We start from the raw sequence: 19,624 nt of genomic DNA on the forward strand, positions 1-19,624 counted from the left end.
CTGCTTTCTCCTTCCTGACTTCCCCGGGTGTCCAGGCGGCAGAGCCCCAGCCCCAGGCCACGCGGGCGGCGGGAGGGGCCCTGCTCAGGGGCCCGCGGGTCCCAGGCGGAGCCCGGCCACGGGTGCTGGACCCGCGCATGGGGCCGCGGCCCTGCCCGCCAAGCAGCCACGGGCGTCTCCACGGCCTCCGCCCCAGCACGGGCTGCCACGGACAATGGAGCCCTGTCTGGAGCTGGAAGAGCCTGGGGGTCCAGGGCCGCCTCGCCCACCCACCCTCCACCAAACCCTGAAGTCAGGGGCCAGCTGGGATGTGTGCCCTTCCCGTCCTGCGTCTCGGGTGGAGAGGAGCTCCGGAGACTCTGTCTCTCCCCCTGCCCAGCCCGTGGGCCCCTGGAGGGGTCTGCGGGGGGAGCAGCTGTGCAGACGCCTGGGGCGGCCAGCGCCTGCGGTCTCTGCCCTGCGGCTTCTGGGGGGACATGGGAGCGAAAGTCTCCCTCCAGCGACCCCAGCCGAGGTCGTGGCCTGCAGAGACCCAGGCCAGGTCTCTGCCGAGAGTGGAGGACCGGGCGGGGGGTCCGGCAGCTGCCCGCCGGCCAGCCGGGGCCCGGGCCGCCGTGGAGAGGAGGGGCCTCACGGCGGGACGGCGACCACAATTCGCTTCGGCCCGCCTGCTGCCAGTGCCTGCCAGTTCTGCCAGCGAGCGTGTAATCTCCCCATTTCCAAGGCCCAGCCTCTTCTGCACACTTGTAATTAGGGGGGGACAGGGGAGGGGGTGCTCCCTCCTCCCTTGCCCACGCCAACCTCAGGCTCCAGCCAAGGAAGGAGCTTCGGAGGGAAGCCCCGCCCCTCCCGCCCGGGGGTATCCCCCCCCAGGACCCTGCCCGGCATCCTGGGGGGCGGGGTGAGGGCTGCCGCATGGTCTGCCTGGAGCCAGCCCCGAGCCGCCGCCTCCCCCGCCCCTGTGGTTTGTGTGTTCACCGCCTTGGGGATCTGGGACAATTATGTACAGTGGTTTGTGGTTTTGCTTTGGTAATTGCCAGTTCCCCGCCTCTGAAGGCCCAGGACCAAAGCCAGAAGCAGGGATGGTACCTGAGCCACTGTGCGAGCAGGGGCCTGGAGCCTGGCCCAAGCTGGGGAACTTGCCCATCCTCCCCCTCCCCGTCCCCCCTGCTGCCCCCCTACCCCAGGGAGGACTCTCTGCCTGGGGGTGAATCCCATGGTGCCTGGTGACCTTAAGCAGTGCTCATCTCTGAGCACTGTAGACTTCAAGGTGGGGCTTCACAACCTCTGGGTGCCGGGACACACGCCTGCCATCCCAGCGCAAGCAAACACTCAAGACCCTAGCTGAGAAATCGCTGGAAGCAAATACGGCCGGTGGTGCAGTGCTTGTCTAGCTAGCACAAGGTGCTGAGCTGAGTTCAAACCCTGTAGCGCCAAAAAGAAGAAAGAGAAAAAAAAAACAACAACCATAGTCTTGTTCGTTCCCCTGCATAGAATTTAATAGACGGATAGACTCATGAGCCATGCTGGTCCCCACGCCCTTCAGAGCGTGCCCAACACACAGAGAGCCGCAGGGACCCACTGCCGACCTCCAGCCCTAGCCTGGCGTCTGCCCGGGGCGGAGATGGCTTTCCTGTGGGCGCCCGGGCCACTACTAAAAGGTGCACACAGCAAGGACTGGATCGTGCTGAGTGGCCCACGCGGGCTGTCTCCTGAGGGAGTGACCCACGCAGGGGGCAGCAACCCTGCCGGCCCCGCGACCCACACAGGTAACCGGCCCCGCGACCCACACAGGTATCCGGCCCTGCGACCCACACAGGTAACCGGCCCCGCGACCCCACACAGGTATCCGGCCCCGCGACCCCACACAGGTAACCGGCCCCGCGACCCACACAGGTAACCGGCCCCGCGACCCCACACAGGTAACCGGCCCCGCGACCCACACAGGTATCCGGCCCCGCGACCCCACACAGGTATCCGGCCCCGCGACCCACACAGGTATCCGGCCCCGCGACCCCACACAGGTATCCGGCCCCGCGACCCCACACAGGTATCCGGCCCCGCGACCCCACACAGGTATCCGGCCCCGCGACCCCACACAGGTAGCTGGCCCGGCCCGTCTCAGTGCCCCACCTCTGTGCGGCCTCCGGCCGCACCAGTGAGAGTCCCGCATCATGAGGCCAGCCCGGGGCTGAGGCCCCTCTGCTCAGCCAGCACTGACCCACCCTGCGAAGACGACCTTTCGTTAACTGGAACAGACTGGGCTCCACCTTGGGGTGTTAAGGAAACAAGTCTGGTGGAGACTTGGTCTTTGGGTCCTCCAAAGGCGTAAATGGGTCCCACTCCACCGCTACTCGGGAGACGGGCCACGTGAGTGCACAGGCCACCACGTCCCAGATCACCTATGCACACAGCGTGACTGCCCGGGGCGCACACACGCACAGGCCGCGGCTCCCCCGGGAGACGGGGGGAACTTGGGTCTCCTGGGGGGCCAGAGGCCGGAAGCTTCACTCTGGGATGACGGCGGGGCCTGAGAGGCCGCCAGGCTGTCCCCACCACAGTCCCAATGTGTCATTAGGGATGTGTGGCCTTGGCGCGGGGACCGCGGGCTGGAGGTACAGTTGCTGGAGCTCCAGCTCTGACGTCACGTGCCGAGAGACCGCGTCGGCCACAGCACCCAGCTGCCGGCCTGGGCTCCGGACCCAGACGGGGAGGCTCTGGGCATCACCCCGGGGTGGGGGGGGCGGGCATCACTGATGCTGCTCGGCCGCTCTGGGCTTCACGTCTGCCTTGCTCAGACCCGCCCGAGGCTCCCAGCCCGGGTCTTCCTGGGGCGTCCTGCCGGAGGGCCAGACAAAGGGGAGGGCTCTGCTGCCCCCACGGCTGGCATGCGGGCACCCGCTCCCTCCTTCCCGCCACTGCCCTGCTGGGCAGCGCCCCCGTGCGCACCTGGGCCCCCACAAGCCCACAGGGAGCTCAAGCTCACAGTCAAGCACAGAGCTGGCCACGAAGCAGCACCGAAAGCAGGGGCCTCGCTGGGGGGGTGCGGCGCTGCACCCCGGCCCGGCCTCTGCCCTGCTTCCTCTCGAGGACCCGGGAGATCGTCCCAGAGAGGTGACCTTGCTCGCGGTCACCCGGGCGCAAACCGAGCCAGACAGTGCTGTGGAAAGAGACCCGCCTCCCCGGCCCGCAGCCTCGCCCCTTCCCCTGGACGTGAGCCTCCTCCCGACACCGCCGCGCCCCCCGGAGCTGGCGGTCCCCTCGCTGCTGCGAGTGGGGTTAGACCCCGGGCTCCCACGACACAAGGCCCGCCTTGGAGACACGGTCCTCCCGGGAGGGGCCTCCTGCGGCCTGGCCCGGAGCTCCGGGGGGCCGGGCGCCCGCCATCCCCGGCCTCGGTGGGTCCAGGCAGGCTGGGGCCGCGGGCTGAGCGAGTGAACACGTTTACTAACTCTTCTCCTCTCTCCCTTTACGGGTTCTGGTGCTGACCGCACGCCTGCCGCGGTGTCCCCGGCACGACTTGATGACCACATGTTCCGTTCTCCGTGCTCTGTGGACGCTCTCCGCCTGCAATTCGCCGGGGTTTATGCTGTGAGGTAGGATGGGCGCTGTCCGCACATCGCGTCCTCTTCTCCCCGATTCCCAGCAAGCTCCACGCCCCTGTGTGCCTGCGTGGTCTGGAACTGAAAACCCCTCCTCTCCCATCAGCTCCAGTCAACCTACAAAGGCGAAGGCCATGGGCCTGGTTTTGCGTGATTCTAGAACAGCTGGTTAACCAGTGACGAGAGCCGAGGGCCAGATGTGGGGGCTCACGTAGCCCGAGAGCCAGTCCCGTGCCAGCCAGGCACCCGGGGCTCACCCGTCTACCCGGATGCCCGCGGTGCCGGGCGCTGGTCTGGGCTGTGGGACCAGCAGGGGTGGAGGAAGCTCTTGCCCTAAGCACATTCTAGAAGTCGGTCGGTCACACACACCAGGCTGTTTCTGGGGTGGGGGGGACTGTCATGACAACCATGTGGTTGCACTTTGTTGATCAGCCCTCTGGTCCCCCACTGGGTTTACACCCCACAGTCCTGAGGTGGCCCGTCCCTGGAAGCCAGCCCCAGCACAGCCTGCTGCGAGCTGGAGGAGGATCTGGGGCTCAGCGGTGACCCAGACTCCCAGGAGACTCACGGGGTGGTCGTCAGTGGGATGTGGCTAACAGGTCCCGGGGCAGGAGGTGCTCGGCCTGGGTTCCCAAAGTCACAGGAAGAAAGCCACGGGGCCGGGCGCCAGTGCTCAGGCCCACGCAGGGAAGTCCACTGCACTCTCATCTCCAGTCAACTGCCAAAACAAAAACAAAGCCGGAAGTGGCGCTGTGGCTCAAGTGGTAGCACACTAGCCATGAGCACCAAAGCTCAGGTACAGAGTCCAGGCCCTGGGTTCAAGCTCTAAGATAGAGCATGTGTGCACACACACGCACACACACACGGGCACACGGGCACACGCGCACACACACACACACACACACACACACGCACACACACACGAAGGCCCACAGTCGTCACGCACAGCCCAGGGGCCAAGCAGCAGGTGGTGTTGGGCAGGACAATGGACAGCTGCCGCAGATGTCCAGGGCGGGGCCTGTCCACCCCTCGGGGCAGCGGGTCCCCTGAGGGCCGCAGGCCCCTTGCCCCATCCTGGTGGGTGGCATGGCCAGCCGGGCGCCGGGCGGCCCCGGGAGGAGCCGTGGGTCTTGGAAGGCGGTGGTTGGCTCTGGCTGTGACTCGGGCCAGCCTCAGGGGCTGGGGTGTGGGTGCTGGGTGGGGGGTGGCGTGGTTGGCACCGAGCCTGGCTCCGCGCCGTCGGCTGTGGAATTCCTTGTCTGATCCGCCTCCAGATTGGCCCAGGAAGAAATTGGAGGGAACTGACTGGTGCCGTTATAGAGGACCCCCCCCGCTGCCCCCCCCCGCCACCCCCGCCCCCATGACAGACACCAGGCGACTGTGGCAGGAGCCCCGCCTCACCCCCGCCCCCTCCTGCCCCTCCTCAGGAGCCCCCCTCACCCCCGCCCCCTCCTGCCCCTCCTCAGGAGCCCCCCTCACCCCCGCCCCCTCCTGCCCCTCCTCAGGAGCCCCCCTCACCCCTGCCCCCTCCTCAGGAGCCCCCCTCACCCCTGCCCCCTCCTCAGGAGCCCCCCTCACCCCTGCCCCCTCCTCAGGAGCCCCCCTCACCCCCGCCCCCTCCTCAGGAGCCCCCCTCACCCCTGCCCCCTCCTGCCCCTCCTCAGGAGCCCCCCTCACCCCCGCCCCCTCCTGCCCCTCCTCAGGCGCCCCCCTCACCCCTGCCCCCTCCTCAGGAGCCCCCAGCCAGGAGGGGAGCCAGGGCGGCCTGCAGGGCCCCCCATCACGTGCCACACATTGCCAGAGGCAGGACCTGGAGTCCCCGGGCAGGCGCTGGGCGGTGAGGACTGTTACACTGGGTAGAATCACAGACCCCAGGAAAGCAGGGCTGGGCAGGAGGAGCAGCCTGGGGAGCAGGGGTGGGTGGGAGGAGCAGGGGTGGGTGGGGGAGCAGGGGTGGGTGGGGGAGCAGGGGTGGGTGGGGGAGCAGGGGTGGGTGGAGGAGCAGGGGTGGGTGGAGGAGCAGGGGTGGGTGGGGGAGCAGGGGTGGGTGGAGGAGCAGGGGTGGGTGGAGGAGCAGGGGTGGGTGGGGGAGCAGGGGTGGGTGGAGGAGCAGGGGCGGGTGGAGGAGCAGGGGTGGGTGGGGGAGCAGGCTGGGGAGCAGGGGTGGGTGGGGGAGCAGGCTGGGGAGCAGGGGTGGGTGGGGGAGCAGGGGTGGGTGGAGGAGCAGGGGTGGGTGGGGGAGCAGCCTGGGCAGCAGGGGTGGGTGGGAGGAGCAGGGGTGGGTGGGGGAGCAGGGGTGGGTGGGGGAGCAGGGGTGGGTGAGGGAGCAGGGGTGGGTGGGGGAGCAGCCTGGGCACAGGTCATTTTTCTTGGCCTCATAGTTAATGCTCCTGTGGAGTCTGTGGAGTCGGGAGAGGTGGAGACCCAGACAGGCTCCCTGGAGAAGCCAGCGAAGGCCGGTGCCCCCATGTCTCACTGGATCACCCCATGTCTCACTGGATCACCCCGTGTCTCACTGGATCACCCCATGTCTCACTGGCTCACCCCATGTCTCACTGGATCACCCCATGTCTCTCACTGGATCACCCCATGTCTCACTGGATCACCCCATGTCTCTCACTGGATCACCCCGTGTCTCACTGGATCACCCCATGTCTCTCACTAGATCACCCCGTGTCTCACTGGATCACCCCATGTCTCACTGGATCACCCTGTGTCTCACTGGATCACCCCGTGTCTCACTGGATCACCCTGTGTCTCACTGGATCACCCCATGTCTCTCACTGGATCACCCCATGTCTCTCACTAGATCACCCCATGTCTCACTGGATCACCCCATGTCTCTCACTGGATCACCCCGTGTCTCTCACTGGATCACCCCATGTCTCACTGGATCCCCCCGTGTCTCACTGGATCACCCGTCTCTCACTGGATCCCCCCCATGCACACATCCCCTGGGTCCCGAGGAGCACTAGGTCCAGGAACAAATGACATTTTGTGCCAAGCCCTGCTGCGGGGCTTCCCGCTGCCGCCTCTTTCTCTTTCTCTCTCTCTTGCATTTTCACACTTGTAACTAGAACTCTGTTTCTGGTGGATATCTGCTCCAGAAGCCATGAACGGGGCGGAGCGGGGCCAGTCCACAGCCCCCCCACAGACGCCCCTTCTCCTGCGGATGCGGCCCCCCCCGAGGCCGTCCGGGGCCTGCTGTAAAGTGGGTCCAGTGTCTGTGTCCAGACCCGGCCTGCCGATCTGTCCGCCGCCCGGTGTCTGCGTCCAGCTGTTCTTAGCTGCTCCAGGGCCGGGGCAGCCACAGGCGAGCGGCGGCTGGGAGGCTGCCCACAGCCGACAGGGTGGGAGCCGAGCCCAGAGGAGCCCAGCCCCCCTCGCACCCCCTCCCCGGCAGCTGCCGGAAGACATGGAGGCCTGGCCGGCTGGGAGAGGGTCTCGGAGCGGCAGCCGTGGGGGCAGGGACCTTCCATGCAGCCAAGTTGTGGCTTGGCCGGGAGAAGGGGAAGAACGAAAGGACAGCCGGGCCGTGCCCTCAACTCCTCACGCCTGGACCATCCACCCCCTCCCGCATCTGCAGATGGGGAGACTGAGGCACAGAGAGCCCAGTCTCTGCCCACGGCAGCCCCTCACACCCTCCATCCGTGTTCGGGGCTGCCCTGGCCTCCCCAGGCCTGACAGGCCACTTCTGGGGGGGGGGGCGTGTGGACCCCGTGCCTGGCCCCGGCCCGCGCCCAGAGCGCATGTCCCCAGGCCTGGCGGGCGCTGCCTCTCACAACCCGGCCACGCCCAGCAGACGGCGCCTGCGGGAGACCCCGCACCTCCGTGCCCGGCCCCTGCGCGGCCCCCCACCCCCACCCGGCCAGTGCCCGCCATGCCCCAGCCCCTGTGCGGCCCCCCACCCCCACCCGGCCAGTGCCCGCCGTGCCCCCCACCCCCACCCGGCCAGTGCCCGCCGTGCCCCGGCCCCTGCGCGGCCCCCCACCCCCACCCGGCCAGTGCCCGCCGTACCCCCCACCCCCACCCGGCCAGTGCCCGCCGTGCCCCCCACTCCCACCGGGCCAGTGCCCGCCGTGCCCCCCACTCCCACCCGGCCAGTGCCCGCCGTGCCCCGGCCCCTGCGCGGCCCCCCACCCCCACCCGGCCAGTGCCCGCCGTGCCCCGGCCCCTGCGCGGCCCCCCACCCCCACCCGGCCAGTGCCCGCCGTACCCCCCACCCCCACCCGGCCAGTGCCCGCCGTGCCCCCCACTCCCACCCGGCCAGTGCCCGCCGTGCCCTGGCCCCTGAGCGGCCCCCACCGCCACCCGGCCAGTGCCCGCCGTGCCCCGGCCCCTGCACGGCCCCCCACCCCCACCCGGCCAGTGCCCGCCGTGCCCCCCACTCCCACCGGGCCAGTGCCCGCCGTACCCCCCACCCCCACCCGGCCAGTGCCCGCCGTGCCCCCCACCCCCACCCGGCCAGTGCCCGCCGTGCCCTCCTCCGCCCGCGCGGCTGGCCGCAGGGCCTCCCCGTGCGGGTGCGGGCGGCCACCTGCTGCCCGCAGCCGCAGCCACACAAAGGGCCGTTGTGAGCGGGGGGGGGGGGGGGGGGAGCGGCAGGCGGCGGGCAGCATCTCCCGGCCCGCCCCGGGCTCAGAGCCCCGTTGTGTGGGGCAGCCGCTTCGGCTGGGCAGCAGGGAGCCAGGCCGGCCCCCGCCCCCCAGCTCCCCAGCTCCTGCCCCAGCCTCCCTGCCGCGGCCAAGCGTCCTGCCAGCAGCCTCGGGCCTCCAGCAGCCCAGGCTAGGGGCCTCCTCCCCGGCCTGGCTTCACCCCAGCCCCGGCCTCTACCTCCTCCGGTCTGGCAGGGAGTGTGTGGCAGCTGACCCAGGCCCCCTGGGCAGAGGAGAGCTGGCCGTGTCCCCTCACACGGCCACCGGAGCCTGAGAGCCACTGGCCGGGGGCAGGGAGGGAAGCAGCCCCAGGTAACTCTCCAGGGACCACACACACACACGCATGCACGCGCACACACACACATGCACGCACACACACATGCACACACATGCACGTGCACACACACACATGCACACACACGCACACACACACGCACATGCACACAACGCGCACACATGCACACATGCACGCACACACGCATGCGCACACATGCACACACGTGCGCGCGCACACACGCGCGCACGCACAACGCGCACACATGCACGCACACACGCACACACACATGCGCACACATGCACACACACGCACACACACACACACACACGCCCAGGACCAGGGTCTTGGTTGGTGGCTGCCAGCCCAGGTACTGCCTGTCCTGGGCTCTTGGAGGCTGAAGCTCCCCCGCAGCCCAGAGGCCACTTGGGACGGCTCGACATGCCTCCCAGCCCTCCCCTGGCGGTGGGACGTGACCCCGACCTGAGACGCCTCCGGATGGGCCAGGGCGGAGCAGGGGCGCTGGGGGTCCGGGAAGCAAGCCCCAGAGAAGCTGAGCAGGGCCACGGGGCAGGCAGGACTGCGGCCCACCGCCACCCAGACCCAGCCATTCCCGAAGCCACTGCCCACTGACAGCCCGTCAGGAAGGCTGGCGTCCAGCTCCCGCAGGGCCAGCAGCGTTCGGCGAGCCTCGGCGCCTGCACTCGCCCTTCCTGGCCCGGCAGACACGGCCTTCTGGGGTCGCCCAAGCTCATGGCCGCTCTTGGAGTGCGTGCAGTCACTAACCCCAAAGCCCGCTGCTGGGGTCCTGTGTGTCCGGTCGTCCCTGGTCCGTCCACAGACCTGGGATGCAGGGAAGCCTTGGTGGTACTGCTGACACAGGTCCGTGATTTGGGGTGTGTGTGTGTGTGTGTGTGATTGTGGTTGTGTGATTGTATGTGTGATTGTGTGTGTGATTGTGTGTGTGTGATTTGGTGTGTGTGTGATTGTGTGTGTGTGGTTGTGTGATTGTGGTTGTGTGATTGTATGTGATTGTGTGTGTGTGTGATTTGGTGTGTGTGATTGTGTTGTGTGGTTGTGTGTGTGATTGTATGTGTGATTATGTGTGTGATTGTGTGATTATGTGTGTGATTGTGTTGTGTGATTGTGTGATTGTATGTATGATTATGTGTGTGATTGTGTGTGATTATGTGTGTGATTGTGTGATTATGTGTGTGATTGTGTTGTGTGATTGTGTGATTGTATGTGTGATTGTGTGTGTGATTTGGTGTGTGTGTGATTTGGTGTGTGTGTGTGTGATTGTGTGTGGTTGTGTGTGTGGTTGTGTGTGTGGTTGTATGATTGTGTGTGATTGTGATTGTGTGTGTGATTGTGATTGTGTGTGTGATTGTGTGATTGTGTGTGTGATTGTGTGTGTGATTTGGTGTGTGTGATTGTGATTGATTGTGTGATTGATTGTGTGATTGTGTGTGTGATTTGGTGTGTGTGATTGTGTGATTGTATGTATGATTATGTATGTGATTGTGTGTGTGATGGTGTGTATGTGATTGTGTGTGTGATTTGGTGTGTGTGTGATTGTGTGTGTGGTTATGTGTGTGGTTGTGTGATTGTGTGTGTGATTTGGTGTGTGTGTGATTGTGTGTGGTTGTGTGTGTGGTTGTGTGATTGTGTGTGTGATTGTGTGTGTGATTGTGTGTGTGTGTGTGTGTGTGTGTGTGGTTGTTTTAGTACTGGCCTGGGCCCCATCGGTAACTGCTTTATACTTAAGCCACGTCATCTCTGCCGCAAGGTCTCACGTTGTAGTCCAGTGCTGGCCTGGGCCCCATCGGTAACTGCTTTATACTTAAGCCATACCATCTCTGCCGCAAGGTCTCACTTTGTAGTCCAGGCTGGCTTTGAACTCACATCTTCCTTCCTCTGCCACCTGAGGAGCAGGGGCTACAGGTGTGTCCCATCGGTCCCCACCTTCGGGTCTGACTTCAATGTGGTCAGCAAAGTGGGGCTGGAGCCGGGCTGCTGGGTGGCCGTGGACCCCCGCGGCAGGTGACCCAGCCTTCCACACTCTGCAGGGGCTGGGCCTTGCTGAGCCGGTGACAGCTGGACGGGCAGACAGGGGGCTGCCCGGGAACTCTGGGACTGGGGGGCTCCCTCATCCCTCAACTGGTATGCCCTGGCCCTGCTGTGCTGAGCGATGGCCCTGTCCTGACCAGCTCAGAGGAAACTGGCTGCCTGAGCTTTGTGCAGGGCTGTGTGTGTATGTGCAACGGTGTGCACATGTGTGTGCAGACACGCATGTATGTATGACTGTGTGCACATGTGTGAGTGCGCACACACGTGCGTGCATGTGCATGTATGTGTGGCTATGTGCACATATGTGCATGTGCGAATGTGTGTCGTGCACATGCATGTATATGTATGTGATTGTGTGTACATGTAGGTGTGTGACTGTGTGTACATGTACGTGCCTGTGTGTGAATGTGTGCTGTGTGCATGCATGCATGTATTGTGTGACTATGTGCACATGAGTGTATATGTGCAGGTGTGTATGCATACATGTGTGTATGTGTGACTGCGTGCACAAGTGTGACTTGTGCCGTGTGCATGCATGTGTGACATGCGTGTGGGTGCATGCATGGCTGTGCATGTGTTGCACATGTGTGTACACATGTGTGTATGTGCATGCATATGTACATATGTGACTGTATATGTGTACATGCATTGTATTACGACTGTGTGCCTGTGTGCATATATGTACACATGCACACATGACTTGCACATGTATGCATGTGTGTGCGTGCATGACTGTGCACATGTGTGTTTGTGTGTGTGTGTGCATGAGCTTGCATACTGTGTGTGTGAGATCTTCAATTCTGGTCCCTGGAGGTTCACCCAAGTGGCAGGTCCCATGGATGGTGCTAGAAGTGAGCAGCACTCTCTTGAAAACCACTGGGGACAGCTGGGCGGGGGCTCCACCCCCTGGGCCGGTCTCCTCACCTGGGTAGAGGTGGATCAGGACGGAGCAGCCAGAGCCACAGGGCAGCCCAGAGCTTCGGAGCAGCTCCCCTCGGGCGCCGGCTCAGCGGGGCGGACGAAGAGCCATGTGCTGACACGAAGGTCTTAACAGCTAAACCACTCGCTCCACAGGAAAGCAAGGCCAGGGGGGTGACGGAGTGCAGGGGGCTGGGAGGGAGAGGCCGGGGGGGTGAGGGGGGCTGGGAGGGAGAGGCCGGGGGGTGAGGGGGTGAGGGGGTCTGGGAGGGAGAGGCTGGGGGGGTGAGGGGGTGAGGGGGGCTGGGAGGGAGAGGCCGGGGGGGGGTGAGGGGGGCTGGGAGGGAGAGGCTGGGGGGTGCAGGGGGCTGGGAGGGAGAGGCCGGGGGGTGACGGGGTGAGGGGGGCTGGGAGGGAGAGGCCGGGGGGGTGAGGGGGGCTGGGAGGGAGAGGCTGGGGGGTGAGGGGGGCTGGGAGGGAGAGGCCGGGGGGGTGAGGGGGTGAGGGGGCTGGGAGGGAGAGGCCGGGGGGGTGAGGGGGTGCAGGGGGCTGGGAGGGAGAGGCCGGGGGGGTGACAGGGGCTGGGAGGGAGAGGCCGGGGGGGTGAGGGGGGCTGGGAGGGAGAGGCTGGGGGGTGACGGGGTGACGGGGGCTGGGAGGGAGAGGCCGGGGGGTGACGGGGTGCAGGGGGCTGAGAGGGAGAGGCCGGGGGGTGAGGGGGTGAGGGGGGCTGGGAGGGAGAGGCCGGGGGGGGTGAGGGGGGCTGGGAGGGAGAGGCCGGGGGGTGACGGGGTGAGGGGGGCTGGGAGGGAGAGGCCGGGGGGTGATGGGGTGCAGGGGGCTGGGAGGGAGAGGCCGGGGGGGTGAGGGGGGCTGGGAGGGAGAGGCTGGGGGGGTGAGGGGGCAAGGGGGGCTGGGAGGGAGAGGCCGGGGGGGTGAGGGGGGCTGGGAGGGAGAGGCCGGGGGCAGCAATGGCCCCGGCAAAGCGGTTGAATGAGTGAACCCCAGCCCAGGCACGGGCAGCCGCCTCTCGGAGCCCTGGTCCCCTCGGGGGGAAGCCGGGGCCTGCGGGAGCTGTCCCGTGAAGCCACACGGGAGGAGCGGTCACCTGTGTGCCGCTGGCCCGCGCAGCCCGGCCCGGCACCACCAGGAGCCGGACCCGAGGCTCTGGGGTGGCCGGCAGGAGGGGGCACAGGGTGGGGGCTCCGGTGTGGGCGAGCAGGGGCTCAGGAGCCTCCCAGGGGCCAGTGTCTGGCCCGGCCTCCGTCCCGGGGGTCAGGAGAGGACCAGGCTGGGGGGCCGGGGAGCCACTGTCCCCTCTTCTTTCTGTTGAGGAGGAGGATCCCTGACACCACCCGGGCTGGCTGTCCTGAGTGCCGGGACGGCAGCTGTGCGCCGTCACGCCGTCACGCCAGCCCCTTCCCGACACCAGCACCCTAGGAGTCCCAAGGTGCCCGGCCCGGCTGCCATTCACGGCTGCACAACTCCAGGTGTCCTTGGTGGAGGCCCCCCCCCAGTCTCAATCTGTCTATTTCCATCTCTGTCTCTGTCTCTGTTTCTCTATCTCTGTCTCTGTCTATCTCTGTCTCTGCTTCTGTCTCTCTGTCTCTGATGTCTGTCTCTGTCTCTGTCTCTCTCTGTCTCTGCCCTGTCTCTCTGTCTCTGTCTCTGTCTGTCTGCTCTGTCATTGTCTGTCTCTCTCCCTGGCCCAGCATCAGTTAGAGGTGTGTTTCCCTGGTCTCCAGGCACTGTTCATGGCTGACCAGCAGGACCCTGAGGATCCAATAAAATGGCAGGGAGGAGGGTTGCCCAGGGTCCAGCTGACGAGCTGAGCCGGCGGTGGGGACAGGAGCAAAGGAGGTGTGAGGAGGGGCTGGAGGCCGGGCAGGGGGGACGGGGGGGGGACCAAAGGACGGGAAGAGGTCGGGGGAAGGACCCACATCTAGGGTGCTGCCACGTTGAAGCCTCGGCCAGGGCAAGGCCGCGCTATGTGGGGCTGGGCTGACCAAGGCTGGACTCGGGTGTGAGGCGATCCTGGCGGGGGGGGGGAGGTCACGGGGTCAGCACAGGGCAGGCGGGTGACAAGGTTCACCAGTGGCTGAGGGGCTCCTCCCCTGGCACAGCAGGGCACGCAGCGTAGGCAGCGGCCACGGGGGAGCGGGGCTGTGAGCGGGGCAGAGACCTCCAGAGAGGGCCTGGCCCCCGACAGGGTGCGCTGGCGTCCGGACGCGGGGCGGCAGAGGGCCTGGCCCCCGACAGGGTGCGCTGGCGTCCGGACGCGGGGCAGCGGAGGGCGCCGAGGGGTGAGGAGGTCCTGGGCTCTGCCTGCCGCTGCGTGTCCTGGTGGAGGGGATGGGGCGCCCCCGCCCCACGGAGCCTGGAGACCCCGACGCGGGCCCGGCCCGGCCTGGGACTGGGCGAGAAGCACCACCCTCAGGGAGCCGGGCCGGGCGGGGGTGCCCTGCTTGGCAGGGGTCCGGGGGGCTTCCGGGGCTGCAGCTGTTGACCCCCAGGACAGACGGGGGGCCCTCTGCAGCAGCTGGGCCGGAGACTCTGGAGCCAGGGGAGGCCGGCCCTGGTGGCCGGCCCCGTGGGAGCCAGTGACAGCGGCTGCAGATGCGGGGAGGGAGCAAAGGGGGGCACAGCACTGCAGGCCCTGGAGCGAGGGTGCTGTCACTGAGTGCCCAGAGCGAGGGTGCTGTTGCTGAGTGCCCCCAAAGCGAGGGTGCTGTCACTGAGTACCCCCGGAGCAAGGGTGCTGTCACTGAGTACCCCCAGAGCGAGGGTGCTGTCACTGAGTGCCCAGAGTGAGGGTGCTGTCACTGAGTGCCCCCAGAGCAAAGGTGCTGTCACTGAGTACTCCCAGAGCGAAGGTGCTGTCACTGAGTGCCCCAGAGCGAGGGTGATAAAGTGCTTACTGCACAGTCTCACCCCTGAGGCCTGGGAAGTGGGAAGGCAGCGCGTGCTCACCGCCTGGGAGGCAGCAGTCACCTCCTCATCCTCAGCCGGCCGGCCCCTCCTCCCTCCCTCCCTCTGGCACCTCCAGCTGACACGGAGCGGGCCGTGGTGCCCATGGCCTGAGCTGATGAGCCTGGGTGGGTGAGCTGGGGAGCAGCCAGGCCTCCCTTGCAGAGGCAGACCCCCTCCGTCTTCTCCCCAGCACGGCCGTCCACGTCCGCTGCCACACCGCAGGGCTGGCCACAGGGAGTGGACGCCCGCGCGGGCTCCAGGCCACCCCTGCACCTCAGGGCCAGGCGCCTCCCCCTGCTCACCTGGCCCGGGCCCTGACAGCCGCTCCAGCCAGGGACGGGCCTGCCGTCCGGGCGGGGGACGTGCGGGCCTGGCCGCGGCCGAGCTGGGCGGCCGGTGTGCCGGGATTTGGGGATTTTGAACCAGCTGCTGTGGCAGGTGCGGCCAGCCTGGCAGAGGGGCGCCCGCGGGCGCTGGAGGGGCGCCAGACAGCTGCTGGGGGCTGGGCCTGGGGCCCGGGCCGCCCGCCCTGGGGCGGTGAGGCCAGCGGAGAGTGGGGGTGGTCGGCGGGGCCCGGCCCCCACCCCCGCCTCCCTGCCCCGCCCCGCCCCTTCCCTGCCAGCCCACCTCTGGGCCCTGAGTCTTGTCCTGAAAACTCAGGATTTCCCTCTGAATATGGGATCCTGATCATGAAGGTCCCCAGGGCTCCAAGCCCGTCCTGGGCTCCCATCCTGCCCCCACGGTCTGAGCCTGGGCCAGGCTGGGTGCAGGGGGTGCGTTGGGAATGGCTTGGGCGCCCCCCAGTGTCAGAGCCCGCAAATTCTGAAGGTGGCCAAGAGGCTGTGGGGCTCTGGGGGCTCTGGGGCCTGGGGTGGAGGCCCCCGGCCACAAGCCCACCCGGAACACAGCGTCAGAGGTGCGTCTGAGCCCCTGCCCCCTGGGGAGGCGCAGGGAGGCCGGGAGGGGGCGGCTCGGCCCCCGGAACCAGGCCCACACGGAGACAGGCACGGGGGAGGGGCAGAGCCGCCCGGCGGTCCCCTGGACACGGGGTGGGGGCCACTCCCGGCTTTGACAAGAGACTGCGGCCGGGCACAGACCACCACGTCCGGAGTCCGGGGCAGCGCGGTGGCGTCGGTGAGCACGCAGGTCAGAGAGGACCACGGGCTGCCCTGGGGCTGCGGGGGCCCCCCTCCACTGGAGGCCCACACAAGCCCTGCCCTCTCCTGCTCGTCCACGCCACCACACCAGAGGGCGCTGGAGGGCGGTAATGACACCGACCCCTGCGCAGGCCCCGCACAGGCTGGGGCTGGGGGGGCAGGGAGGAGGGGGGCAGACACCTCTGGAGGGGTGGAGCGGAGCCAAGAGGACACAGAAAGACCGGACTCCCGGCCACACGCAGGGCCTGCTGGGAAGGAAAGCGCGGGAGACACCCCGCGGGGGAGGCCTCTGCCCTCGGGCTAGCCCAAGCTCTCCTGGCTGAGCTGCCTTCCCTTGGAGACCCCCCTCCCCGCTGGGCCCATGCGGTCATCGCGGCGGCCACCAGGTGGTGCCAGAGGCCGCCGGCCCGGCACCCTTGGGTGGCAGCAGCCGCTGCCCTTGGATTCCCGAAGGGAGTCCGGAGCTGGGAGGGGGAGAGCTGGGGCACAGGGAAAGTTGGGGTGCATGGCGGAGCAACATGGGGCCTGGGAAGAGGAGGAGGTGGGGGCCTGATGGGGGGAGCCCTTCCCAGCGGCGGCCGTGTCTCTGGAGTCTGTCCTCGGCCTGAGCAGCCCCTTGCTTCCCAGTGATGGCCGCGGAGAATCCACGAGCCAAGGGACAGGCAGGGGCCCGCGGTTCTGCCGGCCGCCAGCCTCCTCCCTGCCTGTGAGGAGGGAAGGCCCAGCCCTGGAGACAGGGCAGGTGATGGCCTCAAACTTCCCTCCTCCTAAACTCTGCCTCCCGAGTAGGCTGGGAAGATAGGTGTCAGCCATCGCACGGGGCTGCACGGTTTTAAGGAAGAGGCGCGCTGGCCAGAAGCTGTGGTCTCCGGGAAGCCGCAGGTTTGGCTCTGGCGCTTGGCTGCGTCTCTCCAGGGCTGTCTATCTCACGGTGTGGCTGCGGAGTGGCCGAGGACAGCCTGGCAGGTGTGGGCCTGGGGCCCCTGGGAGGCACCCGGTGGACAGGACGTCCCCCCCCCCTGCCCACCGGCCTGCAGTGTCTGTCCATCACCAGCTGAGGAACCAGAGCCCAGCTCCGTGCTCCCCTGCGGAGTGTTTAATGACCTGCTCTCTGATGAGAACTCCCGTCTCCGAACGCCATCAGACTTTCAAATGGCAAGTGAAACTCGTGGATGAATCCCTAGGTTCTTGCATGTTAGGAAAAGATAGCGTTCCATCTGCATCCAGCGAGTGAAATGGATGGATATCGATGGAATCGTGGATTGATTGAATACGTCGAGGAAAACGTGCTCCTCCAGCTGGCCTGCGACCCGGATATTAGCGACTTGAACAAGCTTGGCACGGGTCAACGCCAAAACGCAAGGAAAGGCAAAGGCGAAGCTGGGGGGGGGGCAGCAAGGGCCTCCTCCTCCACATCCCAGTCACAGGGCGCCCAGCACCTTCCACGGGGACCCCTGGGAAGGGGGCCTCGTCCTGTGAGCTCCCTGAGGAGCCCGGAGGCCCTGGGAAGCCATGCGCCCGGGCCCGGCACCAGACCCACGGGGACAGGCCCACGGGTGCGGCCGGGGCCCTGGCACTGGAGGAGGCCACCCCGGAGCCCCAGCTCTGTCTTCTTGGGGCCCAGGGGAGGGGACAAGGCTCCGGTTCCTTCCATAAATGGCATCTTTCTAATAGGAAGCTGCTGATCTTTTCTGCGTGATGGGGCCTGAATAACTGCAGGGTCCGTGTGTCTGGTAGTCTCTGGAGCTGGGGTGGCATGTACTGTGGTGTGGGGTGCCAGGACAGGCGTGGCAGGGCCACCGCCCCGTTGCCATGACGCCCGGCAGCCGCCAATCCTCCCCGTGCCAGGGTGGACCCCGGCAGGGTCCCCGCAGCCTCGCCTCACCTGAGCCTCGGGCCGCCACTCTCCTGCCCAGGGCACGGGGCACCCGGAGTCAGAGCAGCCTCCCCCGGGGACAGCCCCACCCTGCATGAGTTCCAGAAGGTTCTGAATGGGCCTGGTATCTGGAGTCTGGGGTCTGGGGTCTGCTGTTGGGGGGTCTGGTGTCTGGGGTCTGGTGTCTGGGGTCTGGTGTTGGGGGTCTGGTGTCTGGGGTCTGGTGTTGGGGGTCTGGTGTCTGGGGCCTGGTGTTGGGGGTCTGGTGTCTGGGGTCTGGGGTCTGGTGTCTGGGGCCTGGTGTCTGGGGTCTGGTGTTGGGTGTCTGGTGTCTGGGGTCTGGTGTCTGGGATCTGGTGTTGGGGGGGTCTGGGGTCTGGGGTCTGGTGTCTGGGGCCTGGTGTCTGGGGTCTGGTGTTGGGGGTCTGGTGTCTGGGGTCTGGTGTCTGGGATCTGGTGTTGGGGGGGTCTGGTGTCTGGGGTCTGGTGTCTGGGGTCTGGTGTCTGGTGTCTGGGGTCTGGTGTCTGGTGTTGGGGGTCTGGTGTCTGGTGTCTGGGGTCTGGTGTCTGGGGTCTGGGGTCTGGTGTCTGGGGTCTGGGGTCTGGTGTTGGGGGTCTGGTGTCTGGGGTCTGGTGTCTGGGATCTGGTGTTGGGGGGGTCTGGTGTCTGGGGTCTGGTGTCTGGGGTCTGGTGTTGGGGGGTCTGGTGTCTGGGGCCTGGTGTTGGGGGTCTGGTGTCTGGGGTCTGGGGTCTGGGGTCTGGTGTTGGGGGTCTGCCATTCTCTGGGGCCCGATCCCCAGAGGCGGGGCAGGGTGACGGTGGCTCCCCCCTGTGCTGGGCGGGGTCCGGACCCCATCTCTCAGTCCAGTGCCTCGGAGGAGACCCTCCGTTCTCCTCCAGTCTCCACCGCAGCAGCTCCGCACCCGGGACTCGCTGCCCGCCGCCCTGGGGCGGGGTGAGCCCTGGGTGGGGGCCGGGCCGCTGCCCCCATCGCCGTGACCCCGGAGACACCTCCAGGGCCCACGCTTGTCCCCTGACCGGGACTCCAGGTCCGGCCCCCCACGTGGGAAAGGGGGCGGCGTGGGGACCAGATCTGGGGAGGGAGAAGCCCGCGGGAGACGCCGCCGGGGCAGGCCCCGCCCCCGCCCGCCCCCGGGGCAGGCCCCGCCCCCGCCCCGCCCCGCGGGCAGGCCCCGCCCCCGCCCCGCCCCGCGGGCAGGCCCCGCCCCGCGCCCCGCCCCGCGGGCAGGCCACGCCCCCGCCCCCGCCCCGCGGGCAGGCCACGCCCCGCGGGCAGGCCACGCCCCCGCGCCCCGCCCCGCGGGCAGGCCACGCCCCCCAGCCCGCCCTGCCCCCAGGGCAGCCCCGCCCCCAAACCGCCCCGCCCCGCTGGCAGGCCCCGCCCCCTCCGAGCCAGCCCCGCCCCCGCGGACCGCCCCTGCCCCTGCAGGCAGGCCACGCCCCTACACACAGGCCGCGCCCCCTGTCGACAGGCCACGCCCCCAGCCCCTCCCCTGCCCGCGCTCGGTGCCGGCTCCGCCCCACCCCAGCCCGCCGGCGCCCAGAGCAGCCGAGCACCCGGCTGGGCCACCGGTCGCCTCGGGCAGGTGAGTCTATTGCCCCGCCCGCCGCCTCCCGCACCCGGCACCGCGCCCCGACCCCGGCACCGCGCCCCGACCCGCGCTCCTGCCTGCGCCCCGATCCCGTCACCGCGCCCCGATCCCGTCACCGCGCCCCGATCCCGTCACCGCGCCCCGATCCCGTCACCGCGCCCCGATCCCGCGCTCCTGCCTGCGCCCCGATCCCGGCACCGCGCCCCGACCCCGCGCTCCTGCCTGCGCCCCGACCCCGCGCTCCTGCCTGCGCCCCGACCCCGCGCTCCTGCCTGCGCCCCGATCCCGGCACCGCGCCCCGACCCCGCGCTCCTGCCTGCGCCCCGACCCCGCGCTCCTGCCTGCGCCCCGACCCCGCGCTCCTGCCTGCGCCCCGACCCCGCGCTCCTGCCTGCGCCCCGACCCCGGGCGGCGCGCAGAGCACCCGGATCTCCCGCAGCCGCCGCGCGCCCCCTCGCCGGCCCCTGGGACCCGGAGGCCGCGGTGTC

General features: G+C 68.0%; 2 protein-coding genes across 2 annotated transcripts; both read left to right on the plus strand.

Moving 5' to 3' along the window:
* The first annotated feature begins 214 nt into the window (after positions 1 to 214).
* LOC138825268 (proline-rich protein 36-like) lies at positions 215 to 3,438 on the plus strand. The gene is made up of 3 exons (XM_070019664.1): positions 215 to 704; positions 1,846 to 2,024; positions 2,935 to 3,438. Exons 1-3 carry the CDS (start codon positions 215 to 217, stop codon positions 3,436 to 3,438), a joined length of 1,173 nt encoding a protein of 390 aa, XP_069875765.1.
* Positions 3,439 to 7,351: 3,913 nt separating this feature from the next.
* LOC138825269 (uncharacterized) lies at positions 7,352 to 8,179 on the plus strand. Its single transcript, XM_070019665.1, has one exon. It carries the CDS (start codon positions 7,352 to 7,354, stop codon positions 8,177 to 8,179), a length of 828 nt encoding a protein of 275 aa, XP_069875766.1.
* Positions 8,180 to 19,624: the final 11,445 nt, after the last annotated feature.

This window comes from Dipodomys merriami, unplaced genomic scaffold, assembly GCF_024711535.1.
Source record: "Dipodomys merriami isolate MVZ:Mamm:240054 unplaced genomic scaffold, mDipMer1.0.p SCAF_137, whole genome shotgun sequence".
NCBI lineage: Eukaryota > Metazoa > Chordata > Mammalia > Rodentia > Heteromyidae > Dipodomys > Dipodomys merriami.

What these genes read in the sequence shown, in the direction of transcription:
- LOC138825268 (XM_070019664.1), top strand. Translation starts at nt 215, where the DNA reads ATGGAGCCCTGTCTGGAGCTGGAAGAGCCTGGGGGTCCAGGGCCGCCT. An exon ending in CCAGTTCTGCCAGCGAGCGT is followed by an intron (nt 705 to 1,845) that starts GTAATCTCCCCA and finishes GACCCCACACAG; the next exon opens with GTATCCGGCCCCGCGACCCC. An exon ending in GGCCCCGCGACCCCACACAG is followed by an intron (nt 2,025 to 2,934) that starts GTATCCGGCCCC and finishes CCTGCTGGGCAG; the next exon opens with CGCCCCCGTGCGCACCTGGG.
- LOC138825269 (XM_070019665.1), top strand. Translation starts at nt 7,352, where the DNA reads ATGTCCCCAGGCCTGGCGGGCGCTGCCTCTCACAACCCGGCCACGCCC.